This window comes from Lissotriton vulgaris, chromosome 4_1 (genome assembly GCF_964263255.1).
Source record: "Lissotriton vulgaris chromosome 4_1, aLisVul1.2, whole genome shotgun sequence".
Lineage (NCBI taxonomy): Eukaryota > Metazoa > Chordata > Amphibia > Caudata > Salamandridae > Lissotriton > Lissotriton vulgaris.
This window is the reverse complement of record NC_141691.1, coordinates 726,178,648-726,198,243: the sequence shown is the minus strand read 5'-3', so window position 1 is coordinate 726,198,243 and position 19,596 is coordinate 726,178,648. Positions and strand designations below refer to the sequence as shown.

The window sequence follows — 19,596 nt, the reverse complement described above, 5'->3', positions numbered from 1 at the left end:
ATATCCTATTTAGCGAGTCGCACATTTTTTGCGACTCGCCAAATAGGTTTTGCGGCTATTTGGAAGGGGCGTTCCCTTAAAAATAGCAAGTCTCAAAACCATGTTCAAGTGTTTTACGACCGCAATTGTGGTCGCAAAAACACTTGCAATTATCACCTACTTTAAGTAGGTGGTAAGGCATTCACAAATGGGAAGGGATCCCCAGGGGACCCCTTCCCCTTTGCAAATGCATGCACATTTTTATTTTTTATTAAATGCACCCTGCTTTCGATTAAGGAAAACGGGCTGAATTCAATTGAAAAAACGGATTTAAAAACAGTACCGGACATGGTGGTCTGCTGAGCCCAGCAGACCACCATCCCTGGGAGCTGGCATTCTCAAAGGGCTCGCAAATCGAGAGAGGCTCATTAATATTAATGAGCCTCGCAATTTGTGACACCAATGGGAATCGCAAACTGTGTCAAACACACGGTTGTACTTTTTTCTTTAGTGCCTCGCAATTTACGACTAGCAGTGTGTCTTGTGGCACATCGTGGCATAAAGCCGGATTGGTCCCAGTGAATGAGGGATGATTTTACTATCAGGAGGAGTTTCGCCATCACAATGGCCAGTATTTATGTTTCCACATTCCATAAAGATAAGGGTCGATAAAACACACATTTCGTTGGGAGTTTTCCTGGTTAATGGATCACTGTGGCTCTTCGCAGGTCTGGCTTGAGTGTCTTTTCTTCTAAGGTTGCCTGGAACATGTTCAAGAGGTGTTGGGCCAGTAGGTTGGCTTGATGTTTAAAAATTCTGTCGGGAGCACGTTCGGGCCTGGGACCTTCCCTGACTTGTCTGCTCATTGCGTCCCTTACTTCTTCTAGGGTCAAGTCTCCCTCTAGGAACTTGCTATCCTCCCGGGAGAGAGTATGGGCTTCTACGACTTGTAAGAAAGAGCCTATTTAGGTGGTGCAGCTCACAAAACACCAAAGCGCCGCACTCCCAGGCGGGTGCCTCCGTTGCGAGGGTGCACTTGCAAATCAAATACTGCTCCACCTCCCCAAAAGCGAAATCTCACGCAGGAAGAAAGGAGGCACTCACGGAGGTACGTTTCCAAAATGTATTTACACAGCAAACTGACGCGTTTCGGTCGGAACACACTATATATATATATATATATATATATATATATATATATATATATTGACATCGTTGTGGGAGGAGCTGCCGTCCGTGAATGAGAAGAAGGCAGGACAAATATAAACTGCACTCACACCACTTTCCACAATCACTAGCACCTGGCGCTGAAGAGGCTTACCACGCCGAAATGCATCCGCCATAGAGGGTGACAGAATTTTACTCTGTTTGGGCAGCTCATTAAAGCGCTTCCGAAGATTTCCCCAGTTGTGGTCTTTTCTCTTTCCTTGAAGGAGCATGTCTTGGATATATATATATATATATATATATATATATATATATATATATATATATATATATATATATATATATATATATATATATATATATATATATATATATATATATATATATATATATATATATATTCCGCAGTAGGATCTTTATAGGTCTTTCTTTTAAAACATTTTATCTTATCTTATAGGTACTGTGATGAATTTCTGTGACCATGAATATGAAGTCAATCAGATTTGAATGCTGAAGATTATATGGCTGCCTACCATGTACAGTTTAATGCCATGATGTATCCATGCGATTGCCCCTTTTTTGATTTAAGGCAGATATGTGGATTGTGCCCACTTGGGCTTGGACTCTAGTGCGAAATACTGGCTCTTTTAAAGAATATGGTGATTAACAAAGACAAGAAAGGATCACTGGTTTGCAAACTATAATCATTGCCCACTTGGGCAGAGTATGGTAGAACTATTGTAGCCCGTACTAGATTATGCCCACTTGGGCTTGGACTGGTGTAGGAAAATGAAATTTGACATAGTTTTGGGCTGCATACTTTGCAAAACAGAAATGAAAGCCCGGTTGGGCTGAATGTGAAATATGGGCTGTAGCACACAACTATGGGGTTGAATGAATTACATATTTCGGATGACAGTCGATGTAGTGGTATAACCAAACATCCAAAATTCAACCGCCTGCTTTAAACAATAGGAAAATAATAAGCTATATTTGACATCAGAATGGAATACATGATGGCATATTACAGAAAGATATATATTGACTGAATAACCAAAAACTGGTGGGCCGAATGTCATCAATTTAATTTATATGTAAATTATAATTGTTGCCATGAGATATTGTATTTGTTGACTCATTCAAGATGTTTGCCACAACCAGTACCGATACACTTGGGTGATAGTCCATTTTCTATGTTTATGTTTTGGGAAAGAGTAAAAGGACACGTTTGGTTGGAAGTTGTAAACGTGATCAAGCTACATTGTGAAACGCGTTTTCCTGCTGATTAAAATATTTCGTGCACAGCATCTGTCGAGTGTCGGAGACGTCTGTTCGATTAAATGGAGGATTGTGGTGAATATATATATATATATATATATATATATATATATATATATATATATATATATATATATATATACACATCTCTCTCATCATGTCCTGTCCGGTCCTGTTCTTGTATGGAGACAACCCACCTCTCCTGCTCTCCCCTACTCAGCCAGGCCAATGGCTTTCCCATTAGGTCTCCTGTTTCATATAGGTGTTTCATATAGGTGGTGTATTGTCAGGACATGGGTTTTTGCTTCCTGGGTGATTAGGCTTTTGGATTCTCTGCAGGTTACTTCGATCCGTCGCAGCATGTGGTGGTCTATATTGGCACCTATATGTTTTTCTAGTTCTAGGAGTCTATGCTTGCGGGTCTATTTTCTGGGTCCGTTTCTTTTTTTTATGGGCTATGATATTTTGTGTTCTCTCTTATCACGGTTATACAAGCCTCCCATAAAGTTACCGCCGAGAACACTGTGCCCTCGTTTTCGCAGAAATTTAATTCCAAATACATTTGGATCTCATGGGCGACTATCTTTTAGTGCCCAAGCTTGCAGCCTCCACTCCCCCCACTTTACACCCCCCCCGCCAAGTCAACCACAGAGGCGAGTGGTCAGATATCCCCCTTGCCAGATATTCCACGTTCTCGATTACCTCGACTTCCCCCGATGAGGCGAATAGGGAATCTAGTCTGGAAAAAACCCTGTGGGCTCCTGAAAAGTAAGAGTATGTACAATCTGTGGGGTGTTGGCATTGCCAGATATCAGTCAGTGTGTTCTGAAACTGTTCGAGGTCTGTGGGGGAACATGTTCCAACTCTCACCGGTGTACGGTCTAAATGTGGGTTAATCACAATGTTAAAATCACCACCAATGATATGAGTGGAGGTGCACGAGTCTATAAGTATCCATGCTACGCTGTCTAGAGTGTGTGGATGCACTCTTGGGGGAGGAGTTCCCTGTGCATCCATGAAAATTCCAGTAGGGTCCGTCCACGTTCCGGATGCTTGGAAGGGGGGGGGGGGTTCAACAGGGGAGGTGACTTTTAAATCAGTATCGCAACTCCCCTCAATCCAGATTTAAAGCCTGCATGCACCAATGTAGTGTTGTACCCCTCCCCAGAAAGGAGCAGTGGGAACCCATTAGGTGCGTCTCCTCTAGGAAAACAATATCTGGCTTGAGTTGTTTAATGTACTTGCAGACCGCCCTCTTAATTTTATTACCTGATCCATTGGCATTCCACATCAATATGGAATAGTTCCCCTCGCCCTTTGCTTGCGTCTATGCTATTCCCGGATTTCATGTAGTGCCTCATTTGTGAATTTGTTTCATCTCTTTTAACCCTTTCGCTGCGGTGACTATTCCGCCGCAGTGCTAAGGGGCGGGGGACCGCGCAGCACTCCGACGCTGGTGACGGAACCGCTCCGTCACGCCCCTCGGGTGAGCTGTGCTTGTGACGGAATGGTTCCGTCGCGGCCCCGCCCACTCAATAGAACGGGCCACGCAGGCGCGGCGAGCGGGCCGCGACGGAACCGTTCCGTCACCAGCACAGCCCACCCGAGGGGCGTGACAGGGCGGTTCCGTCACCAGCGCGGGAGGGGTTAAGCTGTGTCACTGATCTATATAGGTCTGTGCATTTTGCAGAACCTGATAAAACAAACCCAAACTCCAAAACGTTGACTTCTGTGATTGCTCTTCCTCTACCCCCTCCCCACACTCTCCCTCCGCCCATGCCATTCCCCAACTGGTCAACATGACAACTGTAGCTCATGCAAAGCGAGAGGCCTTTCTCCCCCCTCCCTCAACCCCTATTCAATATCTAAAACTCATAAGTTCGTACTAAAGTCTGTTGCCTCTTCGGTGTAATGTACAATGACTATGTGTATTTAGCTGGTGTCTTACTGTCTCTCAGTCACTGCTCAGCACCAGAATTTCAGCCTTCTTCGCCGCTTTTAGATGGTTGCTGCTGTTGAGTATCTGTGGTGGCGGTTTGTCGGCCATATTCTTCAAGTTGGTGGATAGTCTGCAGAATTGGGTGTTCGCGATCTGTATCTGAGGAATACTCTTGGTCAGAAGGGCCAGCGGTGGTCTGGTCCTGGGACTTGCTGTGTTGTTGATCATCTTTATCCCAAGTATTCTTCATCGGAATTAGATATCTGGGTCTTTTTGTGTACAAGTCTTCTGGCTCCAAATGGTGTTTTAGGATATACCCTGCGTGAATCAGTCAGCCTGCGTGGTCTCTTCTCTCAGTGTCCCCGAGCCTGTGCTTCTTGGTAGACTGGAGATGTGTGTCGGTTCTTGCCTATGCCTCGGGGGTGGCCGCTCTTCAAGCCAGGTCCAGGCCTCTTCTGAAGTGTGAAAGTAGTGTTAGGTTCCCTGGAATATAACCTTGAGTTTTGCCGGGAATAACTGCATGTATTGGATCTTGCCACTGTAGTTTGGCCTTGACCGAGTCGAAGGTTCTTCGCTGTATTTGTACTTCCCGGGAAAAGTCAGGGAACACCATTATGCGCGTATTAACATCACCCCCCTTTTGCCGTATTTCTTGCAGTATAAGGTCTTGAAAATTAAGGAAACGTGCCAGCAGGGATCTCGGCGAGGCTCCTGTGTGCGTTCTCAATTATTAAGTACGTTGAAAACTTTGTTTGGGAGAGAGTTTTTGAACCATGTCACGAGGAAATGTCCTGTATCCTTTCCTTCCGATCCCTCTGGGAATCGGACAAATCTTAAGTTATTTCTTCGGGCCCTGTTTTCTGCATCATCTACTCTCCAGGCTACTTCTTTCAAGGAGGCAGCCATTCCTGCGACTTCCATTCTCATGGCACGAGATATATCTTCTACGTAGAGTATGTGCGTTTCCGCTTGAGTTACTCTTTCCAGAACTTTACACATGTCCTGGCGCAGCAGGCACACCTCTGTACGTACCGCTGCTATATTCCCCTTCAGAGCCTCTCGAGGCACGCATGGCCTGCAATATGGCTGCATTGTCCGGCGCGATTGCGACCTCACCCTCCGCTCCTTGCGCTTGGTCGATCATTATATTTTTCCAGCTTGCCTGGTCTCATGGGTGTTAGGTCTGATCTCGTGCCATGTCTGCCTCTATAGCAAGGATGTTTGAGTGTTCCTAGCAAGGTTCGAATTTCTGTTCCCTGGCCGAGGAAGGGGGGCCAGAGTGGGGAGAGGAAACCCCTCGATAGCTAGGATTAGTTCTTCTGGGCTGTGGGAAAGACACCACGCTGATTCATTTGTGACAGATAGTATAGGCCATTCACCGGTTATTCCTTCAGCGCGTTCAGGCCTTACTTAGGTGTCTTCTAGTTCCTTCCGGGCCCCTTGTTCGCTAAATCGTCTTCCCAGATGGGGGTCACCATTCACGTCTATCTGCACAGAGGAGAGAGCAGAGAGCTTCAGCAAAGTTTCAGGGGTGTGACATATTCTTCCATTCTGCTAGTTGGCCCTTAGTGTAACTCCGACCCCCTCGGTCAACAGTTCGATCTCTTATTGCAATCAGGCGCTGTAGCAAAGACCCAGCGAAGCTCTTAGGCTAAGTTCACCCCCTGATCTCTCTGGTATTATTCACTGCAGTCTATCGCGGTGATGGGTTCAAATGTGTGTGTGTGGGGAGGGGGAGCTTCTTCCTTCTGCGTCACCAGTGTGACTGTCTTTCGCTGGCACCTTCTCGGTCTCGGAGGAGTGCCTCCCCCCTCTTACATGCAAGCCCTCCTCTTTGGCATATCACTCTAGGCCTGGTGAGGGAGGGATGTTCAACTCCTGGTGCCCTCAAAGCAGGGGCGCCCTTCGCTCTTGTTCTCCCTCCCAGGCGCCTCCCGTCTGTATCCCTGCCACTGGCCATACCTCTCATAATCTGTATGCTATGCCTCGATGGTCCTGCATCTCGAACCAGACTGGAGTGGAGCGTTGGTCTACAGGCCTCCACCAACATCTTACCGCAATTTCAGATGTGGCTGTTCTTCATGGCACTGTTGACTCTCCTCCGCTGTGACACCCCCGCTATTACCTGCTTTCGTCGCGTCTCACTTTCCCCGGTTCCTGCAGGTGCTCCTGATCTCTCCCCAGAGTCGCAACAGCGAGCCTGGCCTATCGGTCCTCCGCCTCAACACTTCCGTACATCTCTGGCCACCATATCCCCTGGGGGGTGGGGGGGTTTACCACCCCAAATTTAAATAAGCAGGCACCTGATCCTTTGGGTCTATCTCTGCATTCTATTCCTCTGTAATTTGTTGAGGAGTAGGTCTCCGTCCTGGGCCTCTCCTGTCGGCCTGCGCTCATCTCTCCAGCTCGGTATAGGACTCCGTTGCAGCCGTTTTCCTAGTCTCAGCCGCGGGGAAGGCAGGGTTCTTGCAGCCCAGCTTCTCTTCTCCCTCTTCAGTGTCTTCTAACTAGGTATTTCTTTTTCGTCTCGCTCTCTCTGCGGTCAATCCACCATCGCTGCTGCTCCCGTAGCTCGCTGCTGTTCCCGTAGCTCCGGAGACCGATCTCCCTCTCGTCTCCCTTGTCTCTCTCCCGGTCAGCCACTATGGTCGGAGGTAAATGGAAGGGGGTTGTTTTGGTTTGGTTCTTGCTTCACCTCATTTGCTCTTCACTACTGCTGCCGTCAGAGTGCTTCCAGTCAGATTGTTTCATTAGCGGATAGCCGCCATCTTGCGTCCTCTGGTCTCGCTGTTCCATCGTTTCGCTCTCTAAGGGCTGTGTTTCACATGCTGTCTATTCTTGTAGGTCCTTTTGCAGCAGCAATGAGTATGGGGAGCTGTTCAGTCCCCTCGAGGCTTTCGATGGGTGTCCAAGGCCAGGAATCAGTACAGGATTCATATCGGACTGCCGGAGCAGTCGAGAAACACAGCTACGCTGCCATGTTGCTGGCCACCCCCACCAAACTGCATTGTTGTTTTCCTCCATTAGGTTAAAATTGCAAAGACTGATAATTGCACTAAGCATCCACTTTTAAAACTTAATAAATAGAAGTACTTTTCAAACATACTTACCTTTTTGCGAGGATCTTGGTCTTAAAATAAGTCTTGGGCATAGCGTATTTTTATAAAATTGGTGTGAATCTTTTTACTCGTGTGCCATTTATTGGTCCTTGTGTCCACAACAAATGTCTTACATTCCTCTGTGTACGGGCTATGGTCGCTCACCCACACTACCACTAATAGAGCACTTTGGGTTTGCATTGAGCTGGTTAATTTCTGGTCGAATCTCTGGACTCTGCACGGTATAACTACTTAGTGGTATACCATATAGAACCAGCTTTCTCACGTACCTTAATCAAAGAGAACTGCAGCCTCGATCTCACCAAATGAAGGCTGCAATGGTGTATTGCTTCTTCCTTGCATCTGGTTAGTTCAAAGTTGTTTTGGACTCAGAGTAAGAATTTCTTCACTTAAAAGGGTATGATGTTCTGGTCGGCGGACTCATCTTTTTTCAGAGTTTCCAGGAAGTCTTGGGGAAGGTTCAAATGGCCATTTTGCACAAATGGCCACACTGTACTAAGTTAAAAAGTGGAAGTGCCAGATGTGGCCCCCAAACATAAGTGAGGTCTAAGGAGAACATGTTTGGTGAAACACCTTGGCATGGCCACTGGAGCGATTAGAATCATTTGATCTTCGACTAATCTATCAAAAGAGCATTTCTGGTAGGCAAATCCTGTAGATGTAATCTGGAAAAAAAATTAACTGCAGAAATTTGCAGACTTCTGGTTAGAAGCCATTTCCAAACTATCTGTGCTTTGAACTCTAGACTGCACTCTTAGGTTTAGATAGTACATTGTTGAGGTTTTGTCAGTCTGCACTAGCAGACAGCTGGACCTGAAGGGTGAAAGAAACATCTGGAGTGTCAAATAAAATGTTCAACTCCATGAGATTTGCGTGGTAGAATATTGCATTCCTGTGAATGTTTCTTGAACTGGAGGGTGACCCATGTGCGCACACATCCAAGTAGGGAGTCATAGTTCAACATGGTATCACATCCAGATCAGTCTCTTCCCAGCTGCCGGTTTATTGGCAATCTTGGTTTCCCAGACATGGCAGAAGAGGCTTCTTTTCTTAACTGGACAGAGTCCTTGCTTTGGGGGTCTCACCTGTGGGGTGTTCACCAAGGAGTAACTTGCTGGGGTAGAGTGGACAAACCCTCTCGGTGCTGCCTCGGTTGTCTACTGTATTGGAGTACTGTGGGCAGATGTACAGAAGGTAGATGGCAGTGAAACTCCTTGTGCACCGATTCTCCTACATTGGGTGGTTACTCCCCTGAATAACAGACCACCTGTGGTCTTGATCGTAATTGTCCTTCATTCAACGACGGGACTAGTCTACCGTTTACCCAAAGAGGGACTCCACAGAGAAAGGAATATTTACCACAGCTTCCTGCACCTCCTGGTTGAATCTAGATATCCCTAACCAGGAGTGCCTTCGGAGTGCAGTGACAGAGCTGCTTGCTGGCTGTGTTGGTCAGGTTCAGGGCTGACTGCAAACAGGTGTTGCGGTCTTCCCTCCTGGAAGAGGGCCGTTCCTCTTTTTAGTGTTGCTCTGGGAGGAGTAGTAGGAGTAGTAGGAAATGCTCCGTCTCTTCTTACTGCCAGTAGGAGTGTCTGTTCAGGAGGTCATTTCAGTTAGCGATTCTCTACCAGAACACTGCTTCACTCTCCATGGTGTTTAGACAGATGTTTTGTGACCCATTTTTCCAGAATCTTTATTGGAAACGGGGGCAGGGAGATGGGTCGGTAATTTGCAGGATTAACCGGGTCCAAGGTGGGCTTTTTGAGTAAAGGGGATACCACGGCAAGTTTCCAGCAGTCTGGTACCCGTGCTGAAACCAGAGACTGATCGCAGATGGTAAACAATGGAGGAAAGAGTTCATCCCGAAAGAGCTTCCAGTATTTATGCGGTAGTGGATCTAAAGGTGATCCCGACGACACACTGTTGGCCAGGGAGCAGAATTCCTCGAACGTTGGAGAAGGGAAACAGTCCAACTTAGCAGTGCTGGAGATAAAGTCTGTGGTAGACCCGGAGTGCGTTTTCGTACGACCCTGAGGATTACCGCCAGGTGTTACGCCAAGATTGTTCAGAATGGCTGCGATTTTATCCTCAAAAGCCTGTGCCAGTGAGTCGCACAGGGACTGAGATGCTGTGATGTTATTAGTCGCACTAACAGGGCATGACAGATCCTTCACGATCATAAATAAGGTCTGTGATTTATTAGCTGCCGCCCGCAGAGACTCTTCCAAAAACCTGCCCTTCGCACATTTGATCTGTGCTTTATAGATGGACAGGGCCTGTTTGTAAAGGTCCCGATCTGAGTCCGGGTATTTCTTTCTCCATGTGCGCTCAGCCCGTTTGCATTGGAGTTTAAGTTGAAACAACTCCTCGGAAAACCATGGCATCGCTGGTGTGGGCCTGTTTCTTATTTTCCGTAAAGGGGCCAGAGAGTCAAGGGAAGACACGATCCTTTGACTAAGTCTGTCATAACTCAGATCTACGTTTTCCTCTAAAATGAAACCCTCCGAGAGTAAAGAGGGTAAAGGGGACTGACGCAAGAGTTTAGACCATTGTCTGGTACTTTTAACTCCACCAGAATTCCTATTTCTCCTCTGCCCCACCTTGGGCGTAAGAGAGAAAAGGATTAACGCATGGTCCGTCCAGCACTGGGGCAGGATATTTCGAACAGTCACAAGCTCTGGGTCAGCAAAGATAAGGTCTAGTATATGGCCCTTTTGATGGGTATGAGTAAGGACCAACTGCTGCAGTAGCATACTCTGACAAGTCTGGGTCAGATAAGTGCAGTATCTCCAGAGCCACCCAGCCAGAGATTAAGATCGCCTAATCAGACCCTCCACCATTTCGCGATTCACGAAAAAAATCGCGAAATCAGCTGGCAAGCGCGACGGGCGCGATATTTACCTAACTGCCCGCGAAAATAACTCTCCCGGTAGGCATGAAAAAATGATGCAATTTCATTGGTTGTGCGCCCATACGTCATCCCGTCAAACGGCGCTATTAGATGCCTGCTTCCTCCTTTGTTTACAAAAGTTATGAAAGAGGAGCGAGGCGAGGAAAGTATCGCTTCTCTTAGCTTGCAGGGACTGGAAAGAATAAAAAATTACGATTCCAGCTCGGGGACGGGAGGGGAGCGCAGAGAAAGGAAAGGACTGTCTTTTCCTTCTTGCACACAGAATACACTGTGTCTGCTTTGCCGCTTCGACTGCCCTCCCCCTTTCTTTCTACCTCCCTTTTCTTCCCTCTCTTTGTGTAGCAGCTTCTCTCCTACTGAAATCCCTGCCTTCAGAAACGGTTCTCCCAGTCTCTTTTCTTCGTTCCTTGATTTGTGCACTTGTGAAATGGATCCAAAAAAGAACATGTAATTGACGTCTTTTTGTGATATTTTACAATTCCAGAGTAGTGCTTGAAATAGATAAATAGAAGTGCAGGTACTCTGTAACAGAGTACCTGCTTGTTTCTGAGAAGTGCCGGTACTCTCTCTCAATATAAAAAAGTGCTGTGTACTACGTACTGGACAGTACCGGCCCAATGAAAGCAATGTTCCAAAGTGAAGCTGTGGGAAAGAAAGGTTCAAAACATGAAAAATAACTAAATAAAGCCAGAGTGATAGCAAAGTGGGCAGATTGATTTTATTCATACCTAAACACATTTGCGCCACTCCACAGAGTTTGCCAGTGAAGCTCTTCTTTTGTTTACTTGTCTCTTTGAATAGCGTTGTTTTCCCCCTGGCGGGGAACTAGTGCACCAGTGCGGGAGGCACTGCAACACATGGATTGGAAAACAAAATGTGTACTCCGTCTCGGTGTTCAGGGAATTGGTCTTTTTATTATACTGCTTACATTCTGTAAGGATATAAGCAATGGACATTGAAATGGGTCCATTCTGTGCCCTTAACTTTTCAGGCAAAAGCACTCACTGATTTCTGAATAGTGAGTGTAAAAGCGTTAAAGTAACCATGTTTTTCCTGCTTACATTTCACATGCTTTACTTAATTTTGTATTCCCTATGAGTATTTGCTTTTTCCAGGATAATGTTACTTTTTTTTGTAGGCAGGATATTGCTCTTGTCTAGTGTGTCATTTAAATTGAGCCGCATCCAGGTGTTTATAGCGGGCACAATTGGGTTATAGTTGAGGCAGTGCGAGTTTCTCTCAGTGGGGGAGAGGATGTGACACCATGGTCAGAGCTACTGAATTTGGAACTGGGGAACCTGGTTCTGAAGGATGATTATTGCAAGATGTCTGCCCTGTCAGCACTACCCATAAAAGGGAGTCAGTGCACGCAACACAAGAAGAGGCTGTACCTCTGCACCCAGGGAGAGATGGGGGTCTGTGTGACTGCACCCAGGGAGCAAATGGGGGCTGTGTGACTGCACACATGGAGCAAAGGGGAGCTGTGCGACTGCACCCAGGGTGCGGTGAAAGTGGTGCCCCGGCAGGGGTGCATTCATGGGCGCTAGAAAATCCCAGGGAGAAATACGCCCCCTCCCACAAGGTTAGTAGGTTAGTAGATAGGAGCTGTGCTTCTGTAGAGCTGCAGAAACTTTAACCACGCCTATTTCAAAGAGGAATACTATGCTAAAACAGGTTTTATTGATTTAGGGCTGAAAAGGAATTATTTCGAGTAAAATAAAGTGCTGCAATAATGCCGCTAAATTTACATTTTTGTGCCGCTAAATTTACATTTTTGTGCCGCTAAATTTGCACTTTTATGCCGCTATATCCTAGGGGGTCTGCCTAATACCATTAGCCTTGAATGCGAGGCGGATAGGTCGAGGATTAATTCAATCAGCCCCGTCACAGCTGATAAAGGGCTGGATGGGGGTCTATAACAAAGTAGACCAGTGAATAGAGCGCCCCCCCTGTCCGTTTAGAGAGAAGGCTAGTAATTCATGACCAGGAATGGTCTTAATATCAATCAGGGAGAGGTCTATAGACTCTCTGAATATAAGTCCTAGTCCACCCCCTCTGGCACCGATTCGGGAGATGTGCCTGATTTTGTATCCCGAAGGGCAAGCCAAGCCCAGCTCTACGGCAGTCTGTGCTAGTCCATGTCTCCGTCATGAGTAAGATATCTAACTCATGTTGTTCAATCATGAAGGCGATCTCTTCATGATGTGAGCACAGCGACCTAAGGTCCAAAAGGCCACAACTAAAGGAGTCTGTGTTCCTGGGGATGCAACAGGTCCCCTAAATGGGGGGCTAATGTTGAGGCCTAGCAGTTCATCACGAGTATAGATAAGAGTTGCTCGCGGAAGACCCTCCTTCCAAAGTACGACTGGGCCTACCACCTCGGTCCGCAACTTGGGAGTGATGTTTGGGTCCAACCTCCAATTGGATGCAGCGGTTGATAAAACAGTGAGTACTTGCATGGGATTGCGTCGCATGTTGAGAAAGGTTCTCCCGATGCTTCCTAAGGACAGCAGGCCAGAGGTGGTGAGGAGCATTATCGTAAGCCGTTTGGATTACTGCAATGCTCCATTTCTTGGAGTACCAGCCACCTTGATAGGAAAACTGCAACTGGTGCAAAATCTTGCAGCCAAATTGGCGCTTGCTCGCCGCCGCCACGACGACTCCTCATCCCAGGCATTAAGAGACCTCCATTGGTTACCGATCCTTCAACGGATCGATTTTAAATCTGTATGTATCGTATTCAGGTCCCTTCACGGACATGGCCCAGTAACACTTCAGAACATGTTTCATTGGTACACCCCGTCTAGACCCCTTCGCTTGGCTTCCGCTTATCTTGCTGTGGTGCCTAAAGTTCTGAGAGCTCGGCTGGGCGGCCGATCTTTCAGCTTTACGGCAGCCAGACTATGGAACACTCTTCCGTTAGGATTGAGAAGTATGCATGACCTTGTCTCTTTCAAGAAAAATTTAAAAACACATCTCTTCCCTAAGACTGCATCTTCTTAGTTTTCCTAAATTTCAGCAGGGTGTGCAGCAGGATTTTCTTCAGTCAAAGCGCCAGGATACCCGTGGGGTGACAGACACGCGCTATACAAGATTACAAATACATACATACAAGTAGGAAGCAAGAGTCGGCTTGTTCTGCGTCCAAGTTTTGATGCCATAGGTATTTCACTAATAAGTTGTATATGGATACATCTTCCAGAAAAGAAGGCTTTGAAGGATATGTGTCCACACCTCCCTCTGGTGAATCGGCACTGAAGTCCTACCAATCTTACAAAATGTCGGCCTTGAACAGCCTCTCCTCCTAGGGGCTTTCATTAAATTCCTCTTCAAATCTAAAGGCCTATTCCTGCTCTTCTGCCAACACCTGTATTTTTGGGATTGCTAGCCCTGAGTCTTCAACTTCGACCCTTCGGAGGTTAGAGCGGGATCTATCGCCTTCAGTAGTTAAACTCCTTAATTAAGGCCTTCATTTCGGCCTGAAAGCGCCGCTTTGCGTTGTCGAGTGCTTTTTTCCCCCTCACCAGCGACCATCAGAATCCTCTTTTTGAGTGCCGAAGTGCCCCATGCGAGAGGACTTCCACTATCCCAGGTGCTCGGTACCCTTACAGGGTAGAGCAGAATTCAGAGGGTTTGCCACCTGCAGTACTCTTGTTTGGATCCCAGAGGCTCTTTGGGAAAGTGTTTGGGTTCTGCTACCGTCAAGCCCAAAGTGGGCCTCTTGGTTTTAGAATCAGACGACTTTCGCCCTTTGCCTGATTTACCCTGTATCTCTGCCTCTGAATAGCAGTCTTTTCACAACGGCTTCTTCGGCACCATTCCCCTCTCTGCATCAGAATCTTGCAGCTGCTTCCCTGATGCATTGTCACTGCTGTAGATCTTGTCTACCCAAAGAGTCTCTTTTTGGTTAGTTCAACCTGCCTACCTTGAAGGGTTTCAGGTTGAAGCTCTGCACAGGCACTGCAGCCCTTCGGGGTGCGGTCACTGGGCAGACGATGCACACTTGTTGGCTGTCCTGTGTGAACTTGAGGTGACACTTGAAGCAACAACCTGAACTGCGAATGTCCCATGCCCTACCTGCATTCTTCAGCCACTACGTCCCTACAGTTGAAACCCGACTCCCTAAATCTTTGGTAAAAAAAAAGAAAGGATCTTCGGTAACCTGCACTGTTCTATGGCGTCAGTGTATTTAGATTTCTTCGGTTTTGATTTATTTTGAAGTGTCTAATAAGTTTTATTCCTGCGGAACTGTTTGGGTGTATGCATACATGTTGGACTATACTACCAACATAAAGCCTTCACAGAAAAGCAATACAATGCAGATAGAAAACCTGTTGCACTGTATACCAACCGAGGTTGGAAAGCTGTAGTACTGGACAACCAATAGTGGTCCTCACAGAAGAGTGCAGTGGAGGTGGAAAGCTGATGGGCGAGTCTTCAAGCTAAAAAATGTGCATTGTACATTGAACAAACTTCCCTTCAGTCTGAGACAAACTGCTAACTATTCGGTCTTTAGGAAAACACTAAAAACACACTTGTTTCTGACAGCATAAATTCTTGCGCCTCCCTAAAGCCCTTTTTATGCACTTACGGAGAACCAAGCGTGGAGATACCCCTTCGGGGGTCGAATCCTGTGCTATACAAGCATATAAATAAATAATAAATACACTAACTACATTCATGCCTTGTGCTTGTTTTTCTGAAGGATAAATATACCCATGATGGTTTATAGTAATAAATCGACTAACAAGGTCTTAAGTGGTATAGAAATAGTTGACATTATATAGATACACTGGGGAGTACAAGTCTCTAAAACGTTTTGTTCATAGAGAGCTCATTTTAGATGTAGGAAGACCCGTGCAATGCAAAACGCAGTCAAAGTGAACGTCTCCAATGGCTGAAATTATCTTGACCACGGACCTATATTTTTGCCCTGGTGGAAGGAAACCATATTTGAGTGAAGTCTGAACAGACCATTGGCAAAAGTGTATTGCTGGAGAGTCTCTATACATGTAAGCATTTTTTGTATCTTTTTTGGAAAACATGAGACTAGCAACCCGGCTAAAGAGGCATTTAGGTCAGACCTAAAAATGGGAAGGACCAGAAGTCAATTTCTATATGCGTCCAGACAAAACGAGAATGCTTAATATGTAGGGTTGATGATGCTCGCATGCAAGTGGAGCTCCTGCGAAGGTACACTGCTGCAAATGGAGTGCAAGCTATTATAGTGACAATGTTTGAGACTTTTTTAAATTGTGCTTACTAGTGCAAGCAGTCCTCACAACCTGTTAGGAATGTGTGTGTGCATATGTGTGTGTGTGTGTGTGTGTGTGTGTGTGTGTGTGTGTGTGTGTGTGTGTGTGTGTGTGTGTGTGTGCGCATGCGTGTGTCATATATATATACATACACGTGTGTGTGCATGTGTGTGTGTGCGTGTGTGTGCGTGCATACGTATATATATATATGTTATATATATATGTGTGGGTGTGTGTGTGTGTGTGTGTGTGGGTAGAGGAGTAAGACAGAGAACAAGAACAAACCAGCTGTATTTGCCATAACTTCGCTCCTTACTTATCAACGTATTTTTTTAAATTAATTACAACACTTACCTTCCTTGACTCCATAAGCTGGTGCAAGCCAACAACGACAAGTAAACCAAGACCTCCGAGGAAAACGTACAAAAAGATCCTTATAAGAATAAAGACAAAAAATATGCATTATCTGCACCATTCTTAGTTCAGGAATGAAAAGAAAAAAAAACATGGCTACATTCAGAATCAGGCGGCGGGGGGGGGGGGACGGGGGGGTTGGGGTAGTTTTGGTTGTGATTTGCGTTCTCTACGACTCACCTTCCCTGATCTGAGCTATGGCGTCAAGAATGGGTTTTTTGGGGTGTATTGTTGGTAGGCGCATATAAACATAAAACTATGCCTAGCTGTCAAGAATGGAGTTTCCCTATCTTGTGGAACTAAATAACATCAGGCAAATCTACATTCGCTCACGTTTTCGATCTGATGTCACTTGGCGCCAGTCTGTGAAAATCAACCTATTCTTGACAGCTAGCCACCTACAACGCTATATATTACTTGCATGCAACCAGGAGTTCTTGAGCAACGAGTGCACTGCCTCTTGAACATGGATAAGCACCAAAAAAAAAAAAAAAAAAAAAATTGAATAACTGGAACCACTAGTTTGCAGAGTTCTACTACAAATTCACATGGGAAGTATTTTCCTTTTATAAAATTTAGGGCCAGATGTAGGAACCCTAATAAAAGTCGGTAACGGCCGAAATTATCGAATTTCGGCCGTTACCGACTGGTATTAGGCATTTGGGATGTAAGTGGCTACATTTCAGATTCGGTAATTTACCGAATCGGTATTTAAGAATTTGATAAATTACCGAATTCTTAAATACCGATTTCGTAAATTACCGAATCTGAAATGTAGGAAGCACTCAAGTGAGTGCTTTTCATCTATAAGGATTTGTTATTTACCACCAACTACGAGTTCGTGGTAAATAACGAAAAACCGTTAAAAAAGAAATTTGCTTTTTTAACAGTGCCATGTGGCAGACATACATGCCCTTAAGGCATGTATGTGTGCCACAGGGTGTCAATGTGACATCCTGCCACCCTTGAAAGGGTTCCCCCTATTACCGAATCGGTATTTACCGAACCAGTAATTCCCATTCATTCCTATGGGCCTCCAGGCCCATAGGAATGAATGGGAATTACTCAATCGGTATTTAACGATTATCTGGCAGATGCATCAACGTAGCCTTTTGCTATTCCTAAATAGCGATTAAGGAATCGCTATTTAGGAATAGCAAAAGCCTATGCATGTAGGAATCGCTATTAAAATAGAGATTCCTTAAAATTCCTTAATTGCTACTCGCAAATTGCTAGTCGCAATTAAGGAATGCTGTCCCATTCATTCCTATGGGCCTACAGGCACATAGGAATGTTTTGGAGATTGCATGAGCAATTAGCGAGTACCAGTAGGTACTCGCAAATTGCTCATGCAATTTCAAGGGTGCAGGGGTGTCAAAATGGCACCCTGTTGCACCCCTGAAATTGATCTATGCACATATGTTGTACACACACATGCCCTAAGAGCATGTGTGTGCGCAGCATGAAACTTTGATAAATGCATAAAAGTGCTTTTTTCAAAGTTTTTGCAAATTACCATGAAGTCCAACTTCATGGTAATTTGCTCCCCCTATTAGCGAATTCACTATTTTTTTTACTTTCATGCACTGCATTTAAGGAATCTCAATTTGGGATTCCTTAAATGCAATTGCAATTTAAGGAATCTCAATTAAGAGATTCCTTAAATTGCGATTTTTGCATTTGAGATGATTCATCCCAAATGCTAAAATACCAGGAGCAAAAGTGCAGATTCTGAGAATCTGCCCATTTGCTCCTGGTATTTACTTTGATGCATCTGCCAGTTGGTAAATACCGATTCTTAATTACCGAATCTTACAGATTCAGTAATTTTTACCGAAAAATTATCTACATCCCATTTACCTAATCTTAAATACCGAATTGGTAAAATTCGGTATTTAAGAATAGGTAAATTGAGATTACCTACATCTGGCCCACAGTGTCTAAAACATTACTGTTTATGTGGAAGAATTAACTTCACTGAGTTTCGCTAAAGTCCACAATGTGATGGGACAAAGGCCCAACCGGAGTGTGTCAAGAACACGTGATCAATTTGGTCGTTTAGTGAAGAACAAAAATCAGTCCGATTAGATAATATGAAATGGGGACTCAACGTTTGGAAAGAATTGTAAGCGTGAATGCACTACTATCGTCTTTATGTATGACACCTTTTTAGATGTTACATAAAGGCCATAATGACTGGAATACTAAAAACTGGTGTTTGTTTTACAGCTTAGTGTTGTACAACAATATTACCAGACTAGTCAATGTAAACCAGTTTGTAGAGGATCAGACTGCTGTGTCAACTCAAGTTGAGCCTCCAGGGTTGAGGTGTTTGTCAGCTTCAAAGAAGCCTGTGGTACTGAAGCAGTTTCAATGGCATATCAAATCTGGTTTAATAGCTATTAACAAAGGATTCTTCAACATTGAAGGTGCCCTTTCTGGTTGCATGGTCTGGATTAGTGAGCCACAGACTGTTCATTTTTCGGAGACAGTGGTTCCGTCAAGGCATAGTGCTCTTTGGCTTTATTGGTCATATAGCAGAGGCGACTTTGGAGGTTTATTCACAGTGGAAAGATATTTGTGTGATGTGCACTTTCTAGGCTGAAGGGGAGTGGTATTACAGGTCCTTGGTATAGGACCCCAAAGCCCTAGGTGTGGTCTTTCTTCTCTCCGAGAACTCTATTTCCCGGATTACCAGTCATCTCTGGTCACAAACAATTGGACTACACTCCAACGGCCACATGCATCATCGGGACTTTTTGGCGATTCCTTATTTGCGAAAAATAGGGAATCGCAAAATGGGATGCATTAATTTATTCGCATAATTTTTGCGATTCGGTGAAAATCGCAATTTTTACCGAATCGCAAGGATTATGCGAATTCTAAATTGCGATTTCACAATTCCCATTGATTCCTATGGGCCAAAAGGCCCATAGGAATCAATGGGAAGGCATTGACATTTTGCGAATTTCTATTTGCGATTCAGAAAATGTTAATGCATTACATGGGTACGGGGGGGTCCAAATGACCCCCCCCCCGCCTGCACCCCTGAAATGCATTTTTAAGTGCATTTTTCACACACACATGTCCTAAGGACGTGTGTCTGTAACATTACAGTGTTTAAAATGCAATTTTGAGCATTTTTAAACTTTTTCGCAAATTACCACGAGGTTCAACCTGAAAATTATGTGAACTTTGGAGCCCTAAGAGAAAACAAATGGCTAACAATTTTCTTATCAGAGGACAGGAGATTTCTCTGGAGTACAAGAAATTCAGCCTTTTTTTTTTTTTAGGTAGAGGGGCTCTAAAAAGGAGCCTGGCTGAGAATTTGCATTACCTTGACATACTACAGAAAAATCTGAGCTGTGGTACCGGCGAACAAAGTATCGCCCCCCCCTCACCTCATTGGCTACCTATCATATCAAGCAATGAGCTAGAGTAAATACAACTAGCACACTAACTTTATACAACTATGCTTTTGTTTTAACCTTTCTCTGGGTTTCGGTGACTGTTGGCAGGGAACAGTTGTAGTGG

The 19,596-nt window shown here is 45.1% G+C and overlaps 1 protein-coding gene across 1 annotated transcript in view; it reads right to left on the bottom strand.

Moving 5' to 3' along the window:
• Positions 1–19,596, bottom strand: part of SSR1 (signal sequence receptor subunit 1) — a 175,442-nt gene that overhangs the window by 65,487 nt on the left and 90,359 nt on the right. Inside the window, exon 6 of the mRNA XM_086965019.1 lies at positions 16,003–16,081. Coding sequence (XP_086821145.1) covers positions 16,003–16,081 — 79 coding nt within the window. The remainder of the gene's footprint in view (positions 1–16,002; positions 16,082–19,596) is intronic.